This window comes from Notolepis coatsorum (genome assembly GCF_963971535.1).
Source record: "Notolepis coatsorum genome assembly, chromosome: 12".
Lineage (NCBI taxonomy): Eukaryota > Metazoa > Chordata > Actinopteri > Aulopiformes > Paralepididae > Notolepis > Notolepis coatsorum.
In genome coordinates this window covers 39,872,120-39,894,358 of record NC_140176.1, presented here as the reverse complement: position 1 = coordinate 39,894,358, position 22,239 = coordinate 39,872,120, and the positions used below count along the sequence as shown (strand labels likewise).

The window sequence follows — 22,239 nt, the reverse complement described above, 5'->3', positions numbered from 1 at the left end:
CCTGTATCTCCATTGACACCTAGTGGTGGATGCCAGTCGGAGCAGGTCCTTCAGGAATGGCAGCAGCTGAAGACTCTCATCAGTACAACTTTTGCAGACAAGTCATACCTAGGGCTGTGGCAGACACTGCTCACCAAGGAGCCATATCGTTCAGACTTTAAGGTTTGTAATATTTAATATTCTTCAGAATTTACAAAGTCATGTGTACTCTACAGAATAAATTAATTGAGTTTTACTCCTTTTTATTTTTTATTTCAGAACTTCCTGCACTTGGCTGAAATACTGCTTGTGATGCCGATCTCCTCCGCTCAGTGTGAGCGTGGATTTTCAGCCCAAAACCGGATTAAGAACAGTACCCGCAGCAGCCTCCATGTCTCCACTGCTGAAGACTTGATCCGCATCAGCACGGAAGGCTGTCCATTGGAGCTATTCAACCCTAGCAATGTAGCAGCAAAATGGTTGGCGTCTTCCAAGAGGGCCAGGAGGCCAAATCTGAAAAAGTGGCCAGCAGACATGCTGGAACTGTGACACGCATGCATGCACGCACGCACACACACACACACACACACTTGAATAATTATAATAATAATAATAATAATAGATTTATTTATTTGGTTCCACAAATATGTACACAGGTGTTTGTATGCATTATATATATTTGTTATGTTGGTTTCTAGTTGTTTCTAGGTTGGTTTCTAGCTTTCCCTGTAATCTACACCAGCGCTGCCTGGTCTCAGACTGCTTCTGTTATATCAGTTATATGGTTATGTCCTTGTTTTTTTGTTTTACAGATTATGGGCAAATAAAGAAAGAATTTGTCTGAAAAGCATTTCTTGTTAAAGTTTGGATTTTGTGTGCCCTGTATGCAAGATTCATGTCCCTTGCCTGTCACATACCTATTTAAGTAATGAACTGCACTACTTGTGGTTGTTTTAGAGATTTTAGAGACGTTTTATACTCGTGCTACAAGATTTTGGCCTGTGCTACAAAACTATCAACCTCTGTAGCACCAGTGCTATGTGCAAAAAAAGTTAACGTACAGCCCTGATATTGGATTACTCTACCCGGACGACGGCGAGCCTTCCACGGCTTGGATTATGCTTTGGGTGCTTTGATTATTCCATGGATAACGGCCAACACTGCGGAGTGTTGGAACTACCCCCCGGAGAGGACTCCAGGTGAGACGGCGCTCTACACCAGTGAGGTCGCCTCACGTCTCTCCGTTGTGGACCGGCAGCTACCGTCCACCTGAGGGCCCAGCTGTATTCGTCTGCGGACCGAGGTTCTGTGGGCACCGTGTTCAAGACTTTGAATTCTCCCAAGAAACCGTCGGCCAGATGGGATACCGCCAGCGGCTTCTCTAACCCCCCCCTCCTACTGTCTTACAACCAGCGGGACCCCCCCCCCCCCCCCTTAGTGTATCCAGCTATAATCATTTAAGTACCATCGCTATAGTTTCCTAAATATCCAGGTTGTATACTTACTCCCTGCGTAACCAGAGATTGGACATTCAATGTTGATTTACCTACGAATACTCATTTGCCATACAAGTGCATATTTCAGATCATAAGTGTAAACAAGTGAACGTTGTATATACCTTTTGCTATATTAAATATTCGATTTGTACATTTGTGTGGATTCGTTTCATCAGGTGGGAAAGTGTTCATCATACTTATATCATGTACTGGATGGCCAGAAGTTAAAGTACAAGAGGTAGTGGTATTAAATACCATATCTAACAATACAGTCAGGGAATTGTACCCCTCAGTTACAATTGGTCCTTCGAGCCGGAGGGTAACTAGTGTAATATTAATATAGTGTTATTAATATTGAAATGGCCTATGATGAACACTCCACGAAACGGTCCTCCTAACCTAGAACGCCCGCGGCGCAGACGACAGCCACCTCAGTACTTAGAGGATTACACTGTCAGTCAACTACCTAGCCTTCGACAAACGGTAAACGCGGTAAAAGTAGAAAGTAAAATTATGTCTGACCTTAACGACCAGGTTTCCCCGACCACAGAGGCCCTAGTAGGTCCTAATGTAACTGACCAAGCTCACGGTGGGGACCAGGAGGGAGCGGACATGCCTTTACCCCCCGCCACTACAGAAGAAGTAGTTCCCGACCACCCCCGGGAGGAAGACAACCCTACAGAGAGAGAACTCTGCACGGAAGAAGAGGAGGAGAGCGCCGAGGAAATAGAGCTCCAGGACTCCCCAACGAGTACCCCCAGGAGCGGCTCACGCAGGAGCGGCTCACCTCCACAACCGCCTTCCCCCAGCGAAGCGGAGAGGATGCTACAACAGGCGTTCCTCGTCAGCCTGACAGCCTCTACCGAACGCGATCGACTTCAGGGTGAACGCGACCGTCTCCAAGCACAACAACGGAGCGAAGAAGAGCGCACACGCCTGGAGATGAGACGCCTTCAGACAGAAGAGAATATGGCAAGAGACCGGGCCGACGCCCAGCGCGCCGCTGCCCAAAGAGAAGCAGATCTCACCAAGCGTGAAGTCGAGCGCGACAAGTTACAAGCGCAGCTAATGGAGCAGCTGATCCGCAAGGCAACACCCTCTCCCTCCGCCAGGGGTTCAAGGAACTCGTCGAGACAACAGTCAAGGGCAGCGTCTCCTCAACGAGCAAGCGACCCTGAACTTGACCAACAGACCGAGCCTAGACCCCCCGCAGACCCCCTTCCCAGACCGGTCCAAGCGAGACCCAGCTACAAGGAAGGAGCGGCATACACTGCGGAGAAGCTAAATAAACGATTACAGGATCTGGAAGATCTGATAGAGGAAGAAGAGGGAGAGGAGGAGAACCAAGCCCGACGACAGCACAGTACTCCACCGGACCAGGAGGTCCAGTACAGTCCAGGCTATACCCCCGCGGCGCTGCGCTACAGACCCCCGACTCTATTCGCGGGTGAGCACGACGCACGACCAGCCCCGAGGAATAGCACCTGGACCAGCGGGCCATGGTACCCTGTCAGTACCAGCCCACAGCGAGGCGCAAGAGGGGACTCGCCCAGGAGGTCTCTCCCCCAACGCTCGCCGATGTATCAGCCATCCACGGCGTCATACATTGCCACGCCGTCATTTCCAGACTTCGCCTATGAGAGTCGAGCACAGTACACGGAGCTCCGGATGTGCTTAGAGACAATGATGGTGGATGTCGCTGATGAACGCCACAAGTACGCAATATTACTGAAGCACCTGAAAGTACCGCGAGCGCACAATATAGCGCTAGCCTATGCCACCTCTTCGACACCATACACAGCGGCCCTAGCGGCGCTGGACCAGAGATATGGACATATATGGGATTACGTAATCCAAGAGATAAGGCATATTGATCGCCTACCCCCAGCCACAGACAATCGCTCATTAGACGACCTGTCAATCAAAGTGCAGTCCCTGGTAGGGATGCTGGGAGCGCAACGGGAAAAGGGCATGCATGAGCTATACGCCAACTCTAACGTCGAGAGGATTTTGGAGAAGCTGCCACCCGCAAGACAGGAGCGTTTTAGGCGGCAGAGAGACTACCGGGATCCCAACGGCCCCAAGCCATCCCTCCTTGATCTAGCCGACTTCCTGGCGAGAGAAGTCAGCAGCTTACGACTGGATACATTCGGGCGGAGCACGCCAAGCTCCAGAGAGGGACCCAGGAGAATAAATGATGGAAGAAGATCGGTGACTGTCATGCACCAATCAGAGTCAGTACCGAGCAGTAAGAGTCACAGCACCCCCTCGAGAAAAGAGAAGTGGAAGATAGCGTGTCCCTGTGAGAAAGAACACTGGCTGTCACAATGTGTCCTATTCACAAAGATGAATGCAGAAGAAGTGAGTCAATGGATAAAGTCCAACAGGCGCTGTTACCGATGTGCTCGGCCACGCCGGCCACACATGGTAGCCGAATGCCGCCTAAAGAAAAGGTGCAGTCGGTGCGATGGAGCCCATCTAGATATACTACACGACAGTAACAGAAGACGGCCTCCACCTGCACCATCGAGCGGCACCAAGGCAAGTGTCATGTACATTGACCCCGCCAGCAGCAGCAGCGGCGCCCAAGTGCTCTTAAAGGTAGTCCGTGTGACATTGAGCTACCAAGATAAAGTCATGGACACTTACGCCGTCCTTGATGACGGGTCAGAGAAGACCCTTCTGCTCGCGTCCGCTGCGGCCCAGCTGGGACTGCGGGGGAGCAAGAACGAAATGACGATTCGGACAATAAGAAGAGATTTAAAGACGATAAAGGGCGAGAATGTCTCCTTCACTATCGCAGCAAACGGGCAGCCAGAGCGACGGTACAAGATTACAAATGCTTTCACCAGCCAAGAAATAGGACTATCGCAGTACACCTACCCTGTCGCCAAGTTGATGGATAAATATGTGCACCTGCGCCAATTACCTATCCCGCTCATAGACGGCGCTACCCCGACCCTGCTGATAGGCTCCGACCATGCAGAACTCATAGTCCCGATTGACCGGGTCCATACAGGACCCAGAGGCTGTCCTGCAGCAGTCGAGACCCGCCTAGGGTGGACCCTACAAGGCCCCCTCGCTAAATCTCTCAACCGAACAGCAGCCACTAGCTGCCTCCACTCCAGAACGACAGAAGAAGACACCACTCTCCTGCAGCATGTCGAGAGGCTATGGACACTAGAGACAATGCCCTTTAAGAACGAAAAGAAAGATATTTGTTCTAAAGAAGACATTTACGCCATCAACCTACTCGAGCAGGGGACAAAGAGAGTCACAGTCGGCGGAGTGATGAGATACGCAACTCCACTCCTGAGGCGAGAGGGAATGCCCACCTTTCACGCAAAGAAAGACGCCACGGAGCGCTATCTATTGAACACGGAGCGGCGCCTAGCCAAAGACCCCGCTCAAGAGTGTGTACCGCGCTGAGATTGAGAAGCTAATCACAGCGGGACACGTAACAAAGATTGACATTAAAGAGGCCGATCAGACGACCGAATCATGGTACGTGCCGCATCACAAGGTCCATCACAACGGCAAGGATCGCATTGTGTTTAACTGCAGCTACCAGATCGGATCCCAAAATCTGAATAAAGAGCTCTTGCCCGGCCCCACACTCGGCCCCTCCCTACTAGGCGTGCTACTGCGCTTCCGCCAGGACAAGGTGGCTATCAGCGGGGATATCAAAGGGATGTTCTTGCAGGTGAGACTAGTAGAGGAGGACAAGCCCCTGCTGCGGTTCCTATGGAGAGAGAGGATCGGAGATGAGAACCCAGCCATCTACCAGTGGGAAGTACTCCCCTTCGGAACCACATGCAGCCCGTGCTGTGCTACATTTGCACTACAGAAACACGTCGCAGAGGACCCAACAGCAGATGAAGAGGTCCAACACAGTGTGAAGAACAGTTTCTACGTGGACAACTGTTTACAAAGCGTTTCGACTCAAGAAGAAGCCGAGGCTCTCCTAATCAAGTTACGCGCCTCCCTGATCAAAGGCGGCTTTGATCTCAGGCAGTGGGCCAGCAGTGACCCGCACGTATTGCGCAGCCTCTCCCCCGCGGACAAGGCTGCCAGCAGCAAAACCTGGATGGCGACCATCCCAGGAGAAGCCCAAGAAATGACACTAGGACTAGTCTGGCGCTTCAAAACAGACTCGCTCCACTATAGACACAAACCCTTGGCTCCAGAGCAGGGACGGTCGACGGCGATACCGACCACCAGACGGAGTGTGTACAGAACACACACGGCCCCTCCCTACTAGGCGTGCTACTGCGCTTCCGCCAGGACAAGGTGGCTATCAGCGGGGATATCAAAGGGATGTTCTTGCAGGTGAGACTAGTAGAGGAGGACAAGCCCCTGCTGCGGTTCCTATGGAGAGAGAGGATCGGAGATGAGAACCCAGCCATCTACCAGTGGGAAGTACTCCCCTTCGGAACCACATGCAGCCCGTGCTGTGCTACATTTGCACTACAGAAACACGTCGCAGAGGACCCAACAGCAGATGAAGAGGTCCAACACAGTGTGAAGAACAGTTTCTACGTGGACAACTGTTTACAAAGCGTTTCGACTCAAGAAGAAGCCGAGGCTCTCCTAATCAAGTTACGCGCCTCCCTGATCAAAGGCGGCTTTGATCTCAGGCAGTGGGCCAGCAGTGACCCGCACGTATTGCGCAGCCTCTCCCCCGCGGACAAGGCTGCCAGCAGCGAAACCTGGATGGCGACCATCCCAGGAGAAGCCCAAGAAATGACACTAGGACTAGTCTGGCGCTTCAAAACAGACTCGCTCCACTATAGACACAAACCCTTGGCTCCAGAGCAGGGACGGTCGACGGCGATACCGACCACCAGACGGAGTGTGTACAGAACACTCGCCAGACAATATGACCCGTTGGGATGTATTCTACCTTACACCACCAGGGCAAAGATGATTGTACGAGCACTATGGGACAAGGACCAGGGCTGGGACGACCCAATACCCGCACAACTTGCCTCAACATGGAGAGAGTGGGAGACGGAACTCCGCTCACTCCCAGGCGTCAATATACGCCGCAGCTACTTCCCATCCACAGTGAGGCCAGAGACATGCGAGATTGATCTACACGTCTTCAGCGACGCCTCCGAAGTAGCCTATGGATCGGTGGCCTACTTGCGTGCCCAAGAGAAGGGAGGAAAGATACACACTGCTTTCATCCTGGCCCGCTCAAGAATAGCCCCACGTAAGCAACAATCTATCCCACGTCTAGAGCTCTGCGCAGCCCTAGCAGGAGCGCATCTAGCCACGTTAATCCAACGTGAACTCACCATTCCGGTGCACAGAACAATCTTGTGGTCAGATTCCACGACAGTACTCACATGGATCAAGTCTGATTCATGCAGATACAAAGTCTTCGTGGGAGTCAGAGTCACCGAGATTCAAGAGCTAACAGAAGCAGCGAGCTGGCGGTATGTGGACACCAAACACAACCCAGCTGACGTCATCACCCGGGGAATGTCTCTGGATGACCTAACCCGTCGCAACATCTACAGTGACGGACCAGAATTCCTCAAGCTCCCGGAAGGAGAGTGGCCTACGCCCACCCCACGGGAAGCAAGTAACGAGGAGGCTGAGAACAAGAAACCTATGTTCTGTGGACTGAGCACAGTCGCCTCCACAGACCCCAACATAGATGACTGCATTACCCTAGCGAGTGCGCAGCAAAGAACATTCCTGCGGCACCACCCAGAGATTCAGTCCACCACTGACATGTCAGCAGCTGACTACGAAGAAGCAGAACTTCTTCTACTACAACGAGCCCAGAGAGACTCGTTCCCCGATGAGCTAGACTGTCTACAGGGAGGAAACCCCGTCCCATCAGACAGCAGACTGCTCCACCTGGCACCAGAGAGTGACGCCCATAATCTCATCAGAGTGGGTGGTCGCCTGCGGAGAGCCCCCGATCTACCGGATGATATTAAGTACCCGATCGTCTTGAACAGCCGACACAAGGTCACAGAGCTGATCATAAAGAAATACGACGAGGATGTACACCACGCAGGAGCAGAGAGAGTCTTCGCGGAGATCAGACGTCGTTATTGGATACTGCAAGGGAGAGAAGCAGTACGGCGCTTCCAGCGAACCTGTCTAGACTGCCGTAAGTGGCGCGCGCAGCCCAGCATACCACGGATGGCTGACTTACCCCCCTGTCGCCTCCGAATCGGCGACAAGCCATTCCACTCCACAGGCATGGACTGCTTTGGCCCGTTGTATATAAAGAGAGGAAGAGGAACCGAGAAGCGGTGGGGTATTGTATTCAAATGCATGACCACCAGAGCGATACATATCAAGCTCCTTCTGACCATGAGCACAGACTCATTCCTTATGGCCTTCCGAAGATTCACATCACGGAAAGGAAAACCGTCTACATTGTTGTCTGATCATGGGACCAACTTCAAAGGCGGAGAAAGAGAGCTGAGAGAGAGCTTCCAAGCTATGGGCCCAGAACTTAAGACCCACCTCGCTCCATCCCAGATTGACTTCCAGTTTAATCCCCCGAACGCACCCCACTTCGGTGGAACCTGGGAACGAGAAGTACGTTCTATAAAGACAGCCCTGTACGCCGTGCTTGGGGCCCAGACTGTGGCGGAGGAAGTCCTAATGACAGTCCTCACGGAGATCGAGGGAGTATTGAACTCAAAGCCCCTCGGTTACGTCTCCAGTGATGTAGCAGATGTCGACCCAGTCACCCCCAACACACTCCTAATGGCGCGGCTGGACCCCGCGCTACCCCAGACAATGTACAGGCCTGAAGAAGCGAACGGCCGAAGAATGTGGAGGTACAGTCAAGTACTAGCTGACAAGTTTTGGAGCAGCTTCCTACTCCACTACCTACCGTCTCTACAGACCCGCCAGAAGTGGGTAAAAGAGAGAGACAATTTGACAGAAGGAACAGTCGTCATGATTATTGACCAGTCACTACCCAGAGCTATGTGGCCGGCTGGCCGCGTAAGCAAAGTGATCACCGGTGCCGATGGCAAGGTCCGAGCAGCTGAAGTACTCGTCCAAGGGCGCACTTACACACGACCCGTGGCGAGGCTCATAGAACTGCCCCGACTCCCAGATACTATCGATGATGACCATGACCCCATGACTTTGTGAGTTGACTGACCCTTACAGCGGACCTTGAGTGGTAGACAGTGCGGTTCATCTGTCTCTGCTTAGCTAATTAGGTGGGACTAATTAGGGGGCGGCTGTTGTGAAGGATCAGATTAAACCGAATATATATATTTATTTATATATATATATTTAAATAGTGTTTGTATATCGTTTGATATCCCCTGTATATTCCTTGTACAATATGCACTGAATATCCCTTTAGTCTACTAAACAGCCCATAATAGTTTCATTCTACCATTGGACGAGAACCTGGCGCCAGGTTGCCATACCCCTAGGTTCAAGTTCAATCGTGCCGCCCAACATGTCGTGGCAAGCCCCGGTTCCGCGCAGGAATACGTCTGGCGAAATACGAATGGTACTATTTGTTCATAGCGCATATATATATGGCGCAAGTAAAGTAGAACTTTCTTTTAGTCCAGTTCTTTACCCTCCAACAGAGTGACAGACGCGAAGCCTCACCCACGACGCACGTGTGGTGCAGTAAGGCCTACTTGGCCTCAGAATAGGCATTGAGATATCGTGTGGATTAATAGTTGAATAGTCATAGTTTGGCACTATACCGTCGAGTGGGACGTATTCTATTAAGCTAATAATAGCCTATTTATGTATGGTGCATCGATCGGTTAGAGTTATAAAGTTATCAGTACCCCCATCGTTCCTGACGTTATCTGGACGCTTAACCAGGCTGGGCAGACCCCTAGTGGTGCTTGCATCCGAGGAGCTCCGGGCCAGGGCGACTGGACCTGTATATTGGATTACTCTACCCGGACGACGGCGAGCCTTCCACGGCTTGGATTATGCTTTGGGTGCTTTGATTATTCCATGGATAACGGCCAACACTGCGGAGTGTTGGAACTACCCCCCGGAGAGGACTCCAGGTGAGACGGCGCTCTACACCAGTGAGGTCGCCTCACGTCTCTCCGTTGTGGACCGGCAGCTACCGTCCACCTGAGGGCCCAGCTGTATTCGTCTGCGGACCGAGGTTCTGTGGGCACCGTGTTCAAGACTTTGAATTCTCCCAAGAAACCGTCGGCCAGATGGGATACCGCCAGCGGCTTCTCTAACCCCCCCCTCCTACTGTCTTACAACCAGCGGGACCCCCCCCCCTTAGTGTATCCAGCTATAATCATTTAAGTACCATCGCTATAGTTTCCTAAATATCCAGGTTGTATACTTACTCCCTGCGTAACCAGAGATTGGACATTCAATGTTGATTTACCTACGAATACTCATTTGCCATACAAGTGCATATTTCAAATCATAAGTGTAAACAAGTGAACGTTGTATATACCTTTTGCTATATTAAATATTCGATTTGTACATTTGTGTGGATTCGTTTCATCAGGTGGGAAAGTGTTCATCATACTTATATCATGTACTGGATGGCCAGAAGTTAAAGTACAAGAGGTAGTGGTATTAAATACCATATCTAACAATACAGTCAGGGAATTGTACCCCTCAGTTACAGTAGGGCTGGGCGATATGGCCTCTAAATGATATCGCAATATTTTTTGGCCATATCGCGATACACGATATATATCGCGATATTTTGACATTTCCTCTAAAGCACTTAAAAATGCTTGATTTAACCCTTTGATGCATACAGTCACGCCAATATGATGATTATAATAAGTCCCTGCAACATATGTTTGCATTATTAAACCATGAAGATGCTTTAAAAAATTATTTAATGAAAATGTACTAAGAGTAGTCTACTGACACACTAATAAAAAAAATTATTTACATCTAAGAACATTTATATAAAAACTCTTGGGTGCCTTTTTTTTGCACAGTACTGCGTTTTCTATCCACTTTAGCCAAACACACAGACACACATATATATATATATATATATATATATATATATATATATATATATATATATATATATATATATATATACACACACTACTGTGAGAAAATAATAATCACACGCAAAGGTATAATGGCTTATAGCAGACTTAATGATTTTAGAATATTTCAGATAATGAAATAAAATGTTTATATCATCAACTATCCAGTTAGTATTTATACTGTCTGTAACGTTTGGCTACTTTAAATCATTGAATGTAGAGAGAGAGCGAGAGAGAGAGAGGGGGCGAGAATGAACAAGAGAGCCAGCACCCCCCCTCGGGTTTTGTTCTAGGTTCGCGTTTTGATCGTCTAAGCTGCCGTAGGTGATGACGTCACACTCGAATGTAAACAGGAAGAGATGGAGATGGAGACACACGGAGATGGAAATTGGATGATATACAGAAACGAATAACCAATAAATATGAAGTTATGTTTAAACTAGGGATGCACGATATTGATTTTTTGACACCGATACCGATAACTTTATGCTCCTCAAGCCGATAACCGATATGTATTGTATTATAATTTTTTTTTATATATGTATATATATATATATATTTTTTTTTTGATAATTTAAATTTTTTTTTTTGTATTTATAAGCTCCGACGTCATCGGTACTGCTATCGGTACTCGAGAAATTATGGAGTTTTTTTTTTTTAGGAATTTGAACGTCGCAAACTAATCTTGTTGGCCATTTTCTATCTCTCCTCCCTCGGTCTCTCTGTGTGTAAGTGTGCTCTTACACACACTCAGGTGCTGCCGAGTAGACAGCTCTGCTCTCGACAGCACCCGTGTGTGTGTGTGTGTGTGTGAGTGAGTGTGTGTAAGAGCACAGCCCCCTCGCGCAGGCAGAGAGAGACCGAGGGAGGAGAGATAGAAAACGGCCAACAAGATTAGTTTGCGACGTTTAAATTCCTCAAAAAAAGTCTGGGTCTATTTTACTAAAGTCGATGCTGACAACGCTTGTTGCCACAAGTGCAACAAGACATTTGCCAGTAATGTATAAGTGCTGGTACTTGTCAATGTGGCTGGCGGGGAGTAGCTAACGTTATAGCTCCGAGTAGAATAATGGCCGACAATCCGGAGGTAAATAAACGAACGAGAGCTTCTGATTGGTGGTAAGAAGAAGAGGTGGGTGCAAACGGTGGGACGTAATTGGCAGATCGACTGTCTGCCTCCGAATGTAACGTGACTACGTCACAGCCAAGAAAGGGAGCGCTGGATTTGTGAAAAACTCCCTGTTCCTAAACCACACGCTGTCAGTCATACCACAGTACTGGCAAAACGGGAGGAGGCTATAATAAAAACAAGCGCCTTTCATCAAAATCCACCCACACCGGATTTCTTTTAACCAAAACATGTATTATATATTATCGGAGCTATTAATAACGTTATCGGGTTTATCGGGATGACGTCATAATTGCTGATATCGGCCCGATAATTATCGGCCCGATAATTATCGTGCATCCTTAGTTTAAACTTCTGTTGTCAAGCGTTGTCAATATAACCCACCCCCTTTCCTCACGAATGGAACTAGTCTTGTGGAGTCCGCTTTGACCGTTTTCCAGGGTTAGCAGCTATCGCTAGTTAGCTTAGCATAATCCTAATGGATACCTTGGTTAGCAGCTACCGTTAGCTCATTGCTCGTGTCAATTAAATTGCATGTTATTAAAGGTCCGCGCTGGTCTGTCTAATGAAGTTACAACCGCAACATTATATCGCACTGTACAGCCCTGACTACACTAACGTTAGCCTATAGCTCCGCCGTCCCTGCTAGTCGGGACCAGTACACTAACGTTAGCCTATAGCTCCGCCGTCCCTGCTACACTCGGGACCAGTACACTAACGTTAGCCTATAGCTCCGCCGTCCCTTCTCGAGGAAAGCACTGCGAGTGTCTCTCGGCCGCGGGCGGCGCCATATAAACTAATACTCGATGTTCGCAATATAGTACAGTACTACATCTCGGGTAGAACAATCCGCGATACATCGAGTATACTCGATATATCGCCCACCCCTACCTCATGGTACCAAAGCACCTCAAAGGCGCTAAAAACTAAATTACAAACATCACAAAACAAACTGGTCAGACTACTGCTTGACCTTACTACTAGAACCAACCTCACCCCTGCCCACTTTGACAACCTAGGATGGCTTAGAGTAGACGACTTAGAGTACAGCAACTTGCAATGGGCCTGGTCTACAAGATACACTACACCACTAAGGTACCCATGTACATGTCAAAATACTTCCCAAAGGTCAGTGAATACCACGAACACAACACCAGAGGGAGCTCCACAAATCATGTTAAACCCAGATTCGGCTCAAACAAGGGACTAAACACTACATCATGTGTCTCACGGAGACATGGCTCACGTCGGCGACTCCGGACAAAAGCGTATCTCCCTCGGATGCCTTCACAGTCTTACGTGCAGATCGTACCGCTGCCTCAGGAAAGACCATCGGCGGCGGGGTCTGCCTCCTCACGAACAATTCCTGGGTTAATCCCGAGGGGGTGCATGTTCTCTCAAACTCGTGTTCCCCGGAGATGGAACATCTTTCTATCCTGTGTCGTCCGTTTCACCTCCCGAGGGAGTTCACCGCGGTCATCATGACCGCCGTATATATTCCCCCACACGCGAATACGGGCAAAGCGCTGGGAGAACTACACGATTACCTCAACAGACACCAGATCAAACATCCAGACGCAGCGATGGTAGTGGCCGGCGATTTCAACCAGGCAAACCTGAAGAGAGTGATGCCGTCCTTTTTTCAGCACATCGCTTGCTCAACCAGAGGGAAAAACACACTCGACCATTGTTATTCCCCGTTCAGAGCCGGCTACAAGGCAGTAGCCGCTCCGCCATTAACGGGGTCCACAAGCTCGAGCGACCACGACTCCATCTTGCTATTTCCGGCATATCAACAGAGATCACGTGACGCCGTCGTGTCACGTGAGACAAAGAAGTGGACCGACGAATCAGAGGCCACGCTCCAGGATGTGTTTACAGATACGGATTGGGATATGTTCAAAGGAAGCGCCAGTGACGTCAGCGAGCTCGTAGACAGTGGTGAGCTACATTACAACAGAAAAACGGTGCGGATTTTCCCAAACCAGAAACCGTGGGTGGATAGCACTATTAGAGCAGCTCTGAACTCTCGTACCACCGCCTACAACCTGGGTAGAGAGTCAGGAAACATGGAGGAGTATAAGACTTCAGTCTATACTCTACGCAAGGCTGTTAAACTTGCTAAGAGGACATATGCTGACAAACTGGAGACACAAATGGCACAAAACGACACAAGAGGATTATGGCAGGGACTGAAGACAATAACTGACTATAAAGTCAGCGCCCCCTCAATGGGGAGCGACGACGCCTCCCTCGCAGACAAGCTCAACATCTTCTACGCTCGGTTTGGTGTAGACAGTGGCGCTGCTGGCTCTCCGGCTAGTGACGTCACTGGCGCGCCGGCTGTTGTGGAGGGGGGGGGGGCAACCGCGGGGGGGCAGGGACGCTCTCTCGTTGTCGGAACACAGTGTGAGAAGAGCATTTATGCAGGTGAACACCAGGAAGGCTGCTGGCCCAGATGGGATAACAGGACGCATACTCAAGTCCTGTGCCAACCAGCTGGCCCCAGTGTTCACCGCCATATTTAATCAATCCCTGGCGGAGTCAGTGGTCCCTGCCTGCTTCAAGATGTCTACCATCATCCCTGTACCGAAGAAACCCTCCCCAACATGTCCAAATGACTACAGACCGGTGGCACTCACCTCTGTGGTCATGAAATGTTTCGAGAGGCTGGTCAAAGACCACATTTGTGCCTCCCTCCCCAGTGATATGGACCCTATGCAATTTGCATACAGGACAAACAGGTCCACCGACGACGCGGTCTCCCAGGTACTGCACAGCAGCCTCTCGCACCTTGACCGTCAGAAGGGGGGCTATGTGAGACTGTTGTTCATTGACTACAGCTCAGCGTTCAACACCATAGTCCCCACCAGACTGGTGGACAAGCTGATCGAGCTAGGTCTGAGCTCCGCCCTGAGCGCCTGGGTACTGGACTTTGAGCGAAAGACCCCAGGCGGTCAGGGTGGGGGGTCAGACCTTCAACACCATCACCCTGAGCATCGGGTCCCCCCAGGGCTGTGTTCTGAGCCCCCTGCTGTACTCACTTTACACACACGATTGTGTGGCCAAGTTCAGCTCCAACTCCATAGTGAAGTTCGCAGACGACACGGTGGTGGTGGGGCTGATCTCGGACAACGACGAGAAGGCCTACCGGGAGGAGGTTGAGGTACTGGAACGCTGGTGCCAGGACAACAGCCTGCTCCTGAACATTGGTAAAACCAAGGAGCTGATCGTGGATTATAGGAGAGGACAGCAGGAGACGCACTCACCACTGATGATTAACGGGGCTACCGTGGACAGGGTGAGCAGCTTTAAGTACCTGGGGGTCCACATCTCAGAGGACCTGACATGGTCAACACACATAGACACAGTAGTAAAGAAGGCGAAACAGCGCCTCTACCACCTGAGACAGTTAAGGAAGTTCAGAGTATCGGGGAAGATACTCCAGTCCTTCTACTCAGGAGCTGTAGAGAGCATCCTGACCAGAAACATCACTGCCTGGTATGGAAACAGCACGGCACAGGACAAGAAGGCCCTACAGAGAGTGGTGCGCTCAGCCGAGCGTACCACGGGTATTGCACTACCCCCCCTGCAGGTTCTATACAACAAGAGGTGCAAATCCAGAGCCTGCAGGATAATGAAAGACCCTCACCACCCCAATAACAGCCTGTTTCAGCTGCTGAGGTCAGGCAGACGCCTGCGAACCCCAGCTACTAGGACAGAGCGGCTTAGGCTCAGCTTCTTTCCCCAGGCCATCAGAGCCATGAACAATGATCATGGAGTGCTCAGAACATTGAACTATCCACACACAAGCACACATGAACACACACACGACACGCACGCTGTGCACGCTCACACACGAGCAGCCACTTAACACTTTAACATGAGCGGGCACACACTCATGTCGCACACACGCACACTTATGGCCAAAGGAAAGGACACTTTAAATTAGAATAACAGGAACAGTGTATTGCACTACCAAAGCTAACTAGCATGTCCCATATGCTCTGTAAATAAGTTAACTATGTACAGATACCGAGATGTCACTCCATGTTACCTGTTACCTGTTTACTGCACAATGTTGTTTTTTCATTTTTTGATTCTATTATATGTTGTACCACTGTATTGCACATTGTTGCGGGCAAGACCACCCACATTTCATTGTATACCTGTATGCCGTGACAATTAAAACTCTTGACTTGACTTGACTTGTTTCGCAATTATGCAACAACAATGTGGAACGCCCTTCTCACAGCTGTAAAGGAATGTGAATCACTACCCACCTTTAAAACCACTCTCAAAGAGCACCTACGGGAGACTGCAATCCGAAACTGGTCCCTGTAAATGTCCAAACTCAACCCCCTCCAATGTACAGTCCCCCCCCCCCCCCCCGCCTATTATAATTTTAATTATAAAATTATTAATTAAATTAATTATAATTTTTAATCTCGAAGCTTCGAATTAAAATCGAATCTCGGCCCCAGAATTCGAAGGTCAGCCCTATTCTACACTGTAGTTTGTAGTTTATTACACGCTAAACATCGCGCATTTCCAAGATAATCCAGTATTTTTTCATAGATTGTGAGATAAAACACGTTATGTGCAATAACCCCGAATCGTTCTGGTTGATTCCCTGAACGCCCAAATAAAAAGGCATACAACATGTATGTACCTTCACAATATCATCAAGGGGGGGGGGGGGGGGTGATCGTGTTTGCCGAGCATTTACGTCCGGTGGAACACAGAACTGTGAAAAACATGTTTCAGATTCGGTAAAATAGACATAGAATATACCTTACCTTAGCCAGAAGGTATTCCAAAAAGAATAATTCCAAGTGATCGCATCGCCATCGCGATTACCAGTGTATATGTCTATACAGGTTTCGATGGTAAAATACGCTTAGGCAACGGAATTTCGAGGAGATCAGTGTGAATCTCTGTTCAAGCAGGAGACAGAGCCCCTACAAAAAAAATAAAAAGGAATACGTGTATCAACACCAAGCCTTTCCAGTTCAGACAGACGATACTGCCACCTGGTGATAGTCGATCGGCATTGCAATTCAAACATATACAAACGACTCAGGGACGGCTAGAATGATCTGGATGATGATTTAGAATGGGGATCAGAGGAAAACCCGAGAAATCTCGGGTCTGGCACTCAACCGCTGGTGAGTAGGGCTCTCTTAAATACGTCGAAGCTTCATTCGATGGGCATGGGATTCGAATATGAAAATAAAATTTGATTATATAAAAAAAAAAAAAAATGTCTTTGTTAACTACAACAAGAAGAAATGCTGTTTGTTATTTAAGATGAGGTCGGACTCGGCACTGACAGATGTGTTCATTGTGCTGCTTTCATAAAGCCTCAAATGACGGCTTACAATATTTCATGAAAGCAAATTGTTTTGTTTGTCTAAGATTTAAAAAGGTTTAAACTTTACAGCACTGACAAAGTTGAACAAAGTGCTGTACAAGTCCCATAACATACAAAAAAAATTATAATTATAAATATATATATATATATATATTTTTTTTTATCTCGAAGCTTCGAATTAAAATCTAATCTCGGCCCCGAAGCTTTCCAAAAAAAATTTGAAGGTCAGCCCTACTGGCGAGTTAACCTGAGAAATCTCAGGTCTGGCCGTGAATGAGTTAATATGACCGGCAGATGACTGCAGTGACAACAAGGCCATTAATGATTTGCGACCACTGGAAACAGTCTGTAACAACTAATTATGCACACAGGGGAGGAAATTAGGCCACTTTACTCGCCAATTGCGAGTATTTTTTACGTTTGGCGAGTAATTCATGAAGAGCACTCGCCAGTCTGGCGAGTACTAGTAATTACAAAACAAAACAAAAAAATCATTCTGCAATCTGCTGATTCGCTCACTGACACAAACCGAACTCTGACTCCCCCCTTGATTCCTCCCATTTGCGCCACATAATAATCAGACCATAACCAATGAACATCATCGTTGTACAGATGCGCTCTAAGCTCCTCCAATGAACACTCGTTTTCTAGAAGATGCCGCCCATCTAGGGGAAGTGGACAGACCACTGCGCGCAGACCTACAAACTCCTGCCACCGGCAGCCGGCTTGACAACGTAGACAAACTTACAAAAACACATGAGTGGATGAAAATAATTGCATGTAGAGTCGTCGCTTTCGGATATCGGTGCGGTCTGACATGGGGGCGAACAACAGCATGCGACGCGTCTCCTTCGAGTCGGATGAGAATGACAAGTCAACCAGCATTAGCCGGCTAGCTACCTAGCATGTAACAAGCTACCATAACGCGCATTCAACATAGTGGACGACTATACTGAGCGGCTTTGCTTAAATGCAGCCGAGTGACATTTTATTATTACCGGGTTTCCCAGCATATCACCACTCGCCCATATGCCCTTCACAACGGTGATGTTGTCATATTTGGCATTCAGAATACACCTGCTGAACCCCTAGCGTTGTCGATTCGGTTCCAATGTATTGTCATCTTACAGCACAAGTACAGTACAACCAGAATACATTTGGCATACAACCAGAGTGCAAATGTAACAAGTCAAGTTCAAGTTGTTTTATTTAGCTATTACATTACAGTGAAATGCTTGGTTCTTTCACTGCCCAACCCAGTATTGATTGATTGATTGAAAACTTTATTAACAGATTGCAGAATGGGTACAATACAGTACAGCTCAATACACACAATTGTTAAGGGGATGCAGACCAGAGAAGGACTTTAGTCTTGTTTACATCAGGGTCCCCCATTTCAGTCCTGTTTGCTTAATGCCTTGTCCACTTCCTCCACACTCCAATATGTTATGATGAATTGAAAATGGGGGACCCTGATGTAAACAAGACGAAAGTCTTTCTCTGGTCTGCATCCCCTTAACAATTGTATGTATTGAACTGTACTGTACCCATTCTGCAATCTGTTAATAAACTTTTCAATCAATCAATCCCTTCAACCCTGCTCCTGTCAAACCTGCTCTTTCCATTCCCTCCATCATGTCCCCCCTTTCTGATGAATATTTCCTGCACTTAAGAGTCAGACACACATTCCTAGTAGTTGAGCTGTGATGAATGAAAACGATAGGTTATGTAGATAACCTAGTTATATTAGTATAGGCTAAGCTCCCGCTCTGAGCCTTACGAGATACTCTATATCGCCTGTGATACCTAATGTATCTCCCACGAACAAAAACACATGCACCCCACCTGTATGGGGCCCCGCCCCTTATGGTGGCACCACCCATATAATCATGACTCTGGTCATGACACACCCTTCCTCGCCAAAAACCCGTCCCAGGAAAAGATCCCTCAAGAGGGAACTCAGGGCGCGCAGAGCGGGAGCTTAGCCTATACTAATATAACTAGGTTATCTACATAACCTATCGTTATATTTCGTATGGCATCGCTCCCGCTCTGAGCCTTACGAGATAATGGGGAAGAGCGGGTGCGAGACCCGACAGATGTACCCCCTGAGGACCCGTAAGCCCACATCAAGGGGTGCGGGGAGCCCTGTCACCCCATCCTTCCTAACGAAGGGGGGGCGCAGTCAACTCCACCTGAATGCGAACAAGAGGGAGCCAGAACCCCTTGAACACACCGTACAGGCGGAACCACGTGTGACTCAACACACTGCGGCCCATACCCATACACTCCCGCTACCCGACCAAAGGACGGGAAGCAGGAAAGGCCACAGACCCCAGAACCGCCTGGGAGACAGAACCCCCGGTCATGTCCATGAGGTAAAACCTTACAAAGGAGCCCGGGGAGGACCATGAAGCTGCAGCACAGATGTCCTCCACCGAGGCCCCACCCAGGAGAGCGGCAGAGGCAGCCACCCCACGAGTGGAGTGCGCCCTGACGCCCCCAGGGGGATCCTGCCCAGCCAGCGTGTAGCAGAGGGTAACACCCTCGCACAACCAATGGGACAGGCGCTGCTCCGACAGTGCCTTACCAGCACGAGCCCCACCGTAACAGACAAAAAGCTGGTCGGTAACCCTGAAATCCTGAGTACGGCTGAGGTAAATCCCCAAGCACGGACTGGACATGACAGGTGAAGGCCCGCATCTAACTCACCAGTGTGAGGAGGAGGACGAAACGCCTGAACCACAATATCCCGGGAGCGGAAGGAACTCCGGATATTCTCAGGCACGAAAGCAGGATTAGGTCGCAGAGTGACACCGCAATCGGTCCGAAAAGACAGGCACTCTGGACGTACCGAGAGAGCACAGAGCTCACCTACGCGTTTAGCGGAAGTGACAGCCAGAAGGAACGCGGTCCTGAAGGACAGCTGTCCCAACGGCGCCCGCTCGAGCGGCTCAAACGGGGCCAAGGACAACCGACCGAGGACCAATTGAAGATCCCAAGTCGGAGCCAAGGAGCGTTGCACCGGCTTAACGCCGTAAGCGCGACAGTGGAGGGAGCATGCGCATTCCAGATGGTAACACCATCAGGATCAAGAACCTGCACCCCTCAACGTACCCGTCCCAACAACTGACCTAACAGATGTATGGGGAAGAATCCCTGGCGGCACGGCATCGGTCCCAGACCTGCCTGGCCATGTCCAGACGCAATCCTCACCCGTCAGGATGAGGGCCGCCCCGCGACAGTACACCTGCACCCACATTCTCCCTGCCGGGGATGTGGGGAGCCCTTAGGCCGCGCAGATGGAGGACGCCCATAGCCAGCCGCCCGCCGCCTGGTGCAGACAGGGGGAGCGTACTCCTCCCTGTCTGTCGATACACGACACTGACGTCGTATCGTCCGTCCTGATCAACACCATTTGTGGACCAGAAGGACCGCTTTCAACACCAACACATTGAACGTAGCGCAGATCGGGCAGCATGGTTTGCCAGCTGCCCCCTACTGCGTTGGCCCGACGCATCACCAGCGAGGGAGGCGTCGGTGAAAACGCGACGTGAGACAGCGCCGTAACCGTCCTAGGACGGAACCTCCCGAGCGTGTTGACAACACGCTCCGAGATGGATGCCCATAGCCCTCCAACCGTTGACTGGGAAGAGGAATACTCTACATCCAGTCTACAGCAACCCCAGGCTGGTAGAGACCTGCCTGGTACGAGACCTGACGATCCACCTTGACCGCGAAGGACCAGAACGTCATCAGGGCAGAACACTCCGTAACCCCGGATGACGCAGAGGCCCCAGTGCGGCCTCCACGCACTTGGTGAAGATGCGGGGAGCCAGAGAAAACCGAACGGCAGCCTCTGGTACTCATACGCTAACCCTGCAAAGGAAGCGTAGGTAAGCCCTAGGATGGAAGATCGGGGATGCGCATACGCATCCTACAGGTCTATGGAGGAGAACCAGACCCCCACCTGACAGTGTTCAACAGGTAGGAGACGATCCAAAAAATGCTGAACCTTCCCACGGGACAGGTCCAGCCTGGGTCTTACACCCCTCCCTCCCGACTTCTCGGGCAGAGAACACCGGGAGGAGAACGCCACGACGATGGCTTGCTTCGTCCACAGAGATTGGATCTCGTCGACCAGAGCTGTCCCTGCTGGAGACCCCGACAACAGGGTCTGTACCAAACCTGAAAACGGGTGGGGTTGTGTAAACACAAGTCCCCGCCTCACCATTCTCTCCATCTACCTCGACATATGGTACTGCCGTAGTCATATGTGACGACACTCCCAACGCACCCGCCGTCACGTGGCGCAGGTCCGCCAGGAACTGTAGATAGTTGGCCCGGTCCCCCCCGCTGTGCGAAGACAACCCTGGAATCGTGCGAGGAGCGCGTTCCGTGTCGGAACACCTGACCCTGACACCACCCACGAGGCAATCGCACCCAAGGGGGAACCCCGACAGAAAAGGGCCTGTCTGATACGGGGGGCTTCCGATCAAAAAAGCCCCCCCACTGAACACCCCTCCAGAACATGCTGAAGGAGTTGTTCCGCAGCCGGACATGCAAGGTGTAAGGCCCCCATGGGTTCCTACACACCGTAGCCCTGCAGTGATATCACTACCACCCCAAACCATGTGAGCTGCGACCACTTACCAATATTCCAGGAGTGGGAGCACCAACATGATACCTGGCCTGGCGAAGGCGAGGCCGGGGAAGCCCGCACTGTGTGCCTCAAAAGGTTTCGAGCCCCCCTGCTGACAACACTTAAGTTGACAGACGTAACACCAGGCTCAACCAACACAGTTCAAGGTGTGGGAGCCGCTTGACAGCACAACATTCTCACGGACAGACCCAGGCTCAGCCATCAACTGGGTGTCAGCCCCTGTCTCCATGAGAAGCGAAGAATGGGGCCGCATACGCTTCAATGAAGGTTCGCGGCCCGCAGCCAAAGGAGAATGCTCAGAGCCCCGCCTCTGGGGATACCAGAGAGAGGATTGAACGGGGAGCGGGCTGCTCGCGGCAAAATGACGACGGAGTGGTTTACCAACACCGAAATCACCCAAAATGGCCGATCCCTCGGCCGCCAAGACTGTCGGCCTCGCGATACCCTGTCGATTCTCCAACCAGGGCACCACTGGCGGGGGAAACATGGCCGCCTGTCGAGGGCCCCGTCATCGCCGCTGACGAGGCCGTGCTCTCTCTTCTTCTGGCTGCGCGGTGTGAGGCGGTGTAGGGCCTAGGACAATACCGCCCGCG

At 50.2% G+C, this 22,239-nt stretch overlaps 2 protein-coding genes across 4 annotated transcripts in view; one reads left to right on the top strand and one right to left on the bottom strand.

Annotated features, from left to right (window-relative positions):
• Window positions 1-22,239, top strand: part of LOC311237835 (zinc finger protein 862-like) — a gene marked incomplete at both ends in the record, with an annotated part of 124,630 nt that overhangs the window by 1,151 nt on the left and 101,240 nt on the right. Inside the window, 2 exons of the mRNA XM_084325812.1 lie at window positions 24-162; window positions 259-458. Of these exons, the coding sequence (XP_084181938.1) occupies window positions 24-162; window positions 259-458 (339 nt within the window). The remainder of the gene's footprint in view (window positions 1-23; window positions 163-258; window positions 459-22,239) is intronic.
• tpk1 (thiamin pyrophosphokinase 1) overlaps window positions 1-22,239 on the bottom strand; it is a 318,684-nt gene that overhangs the window by 289,203 nt on the left and 7,242 nt on the right. The window lies entirely within an intron of this gene.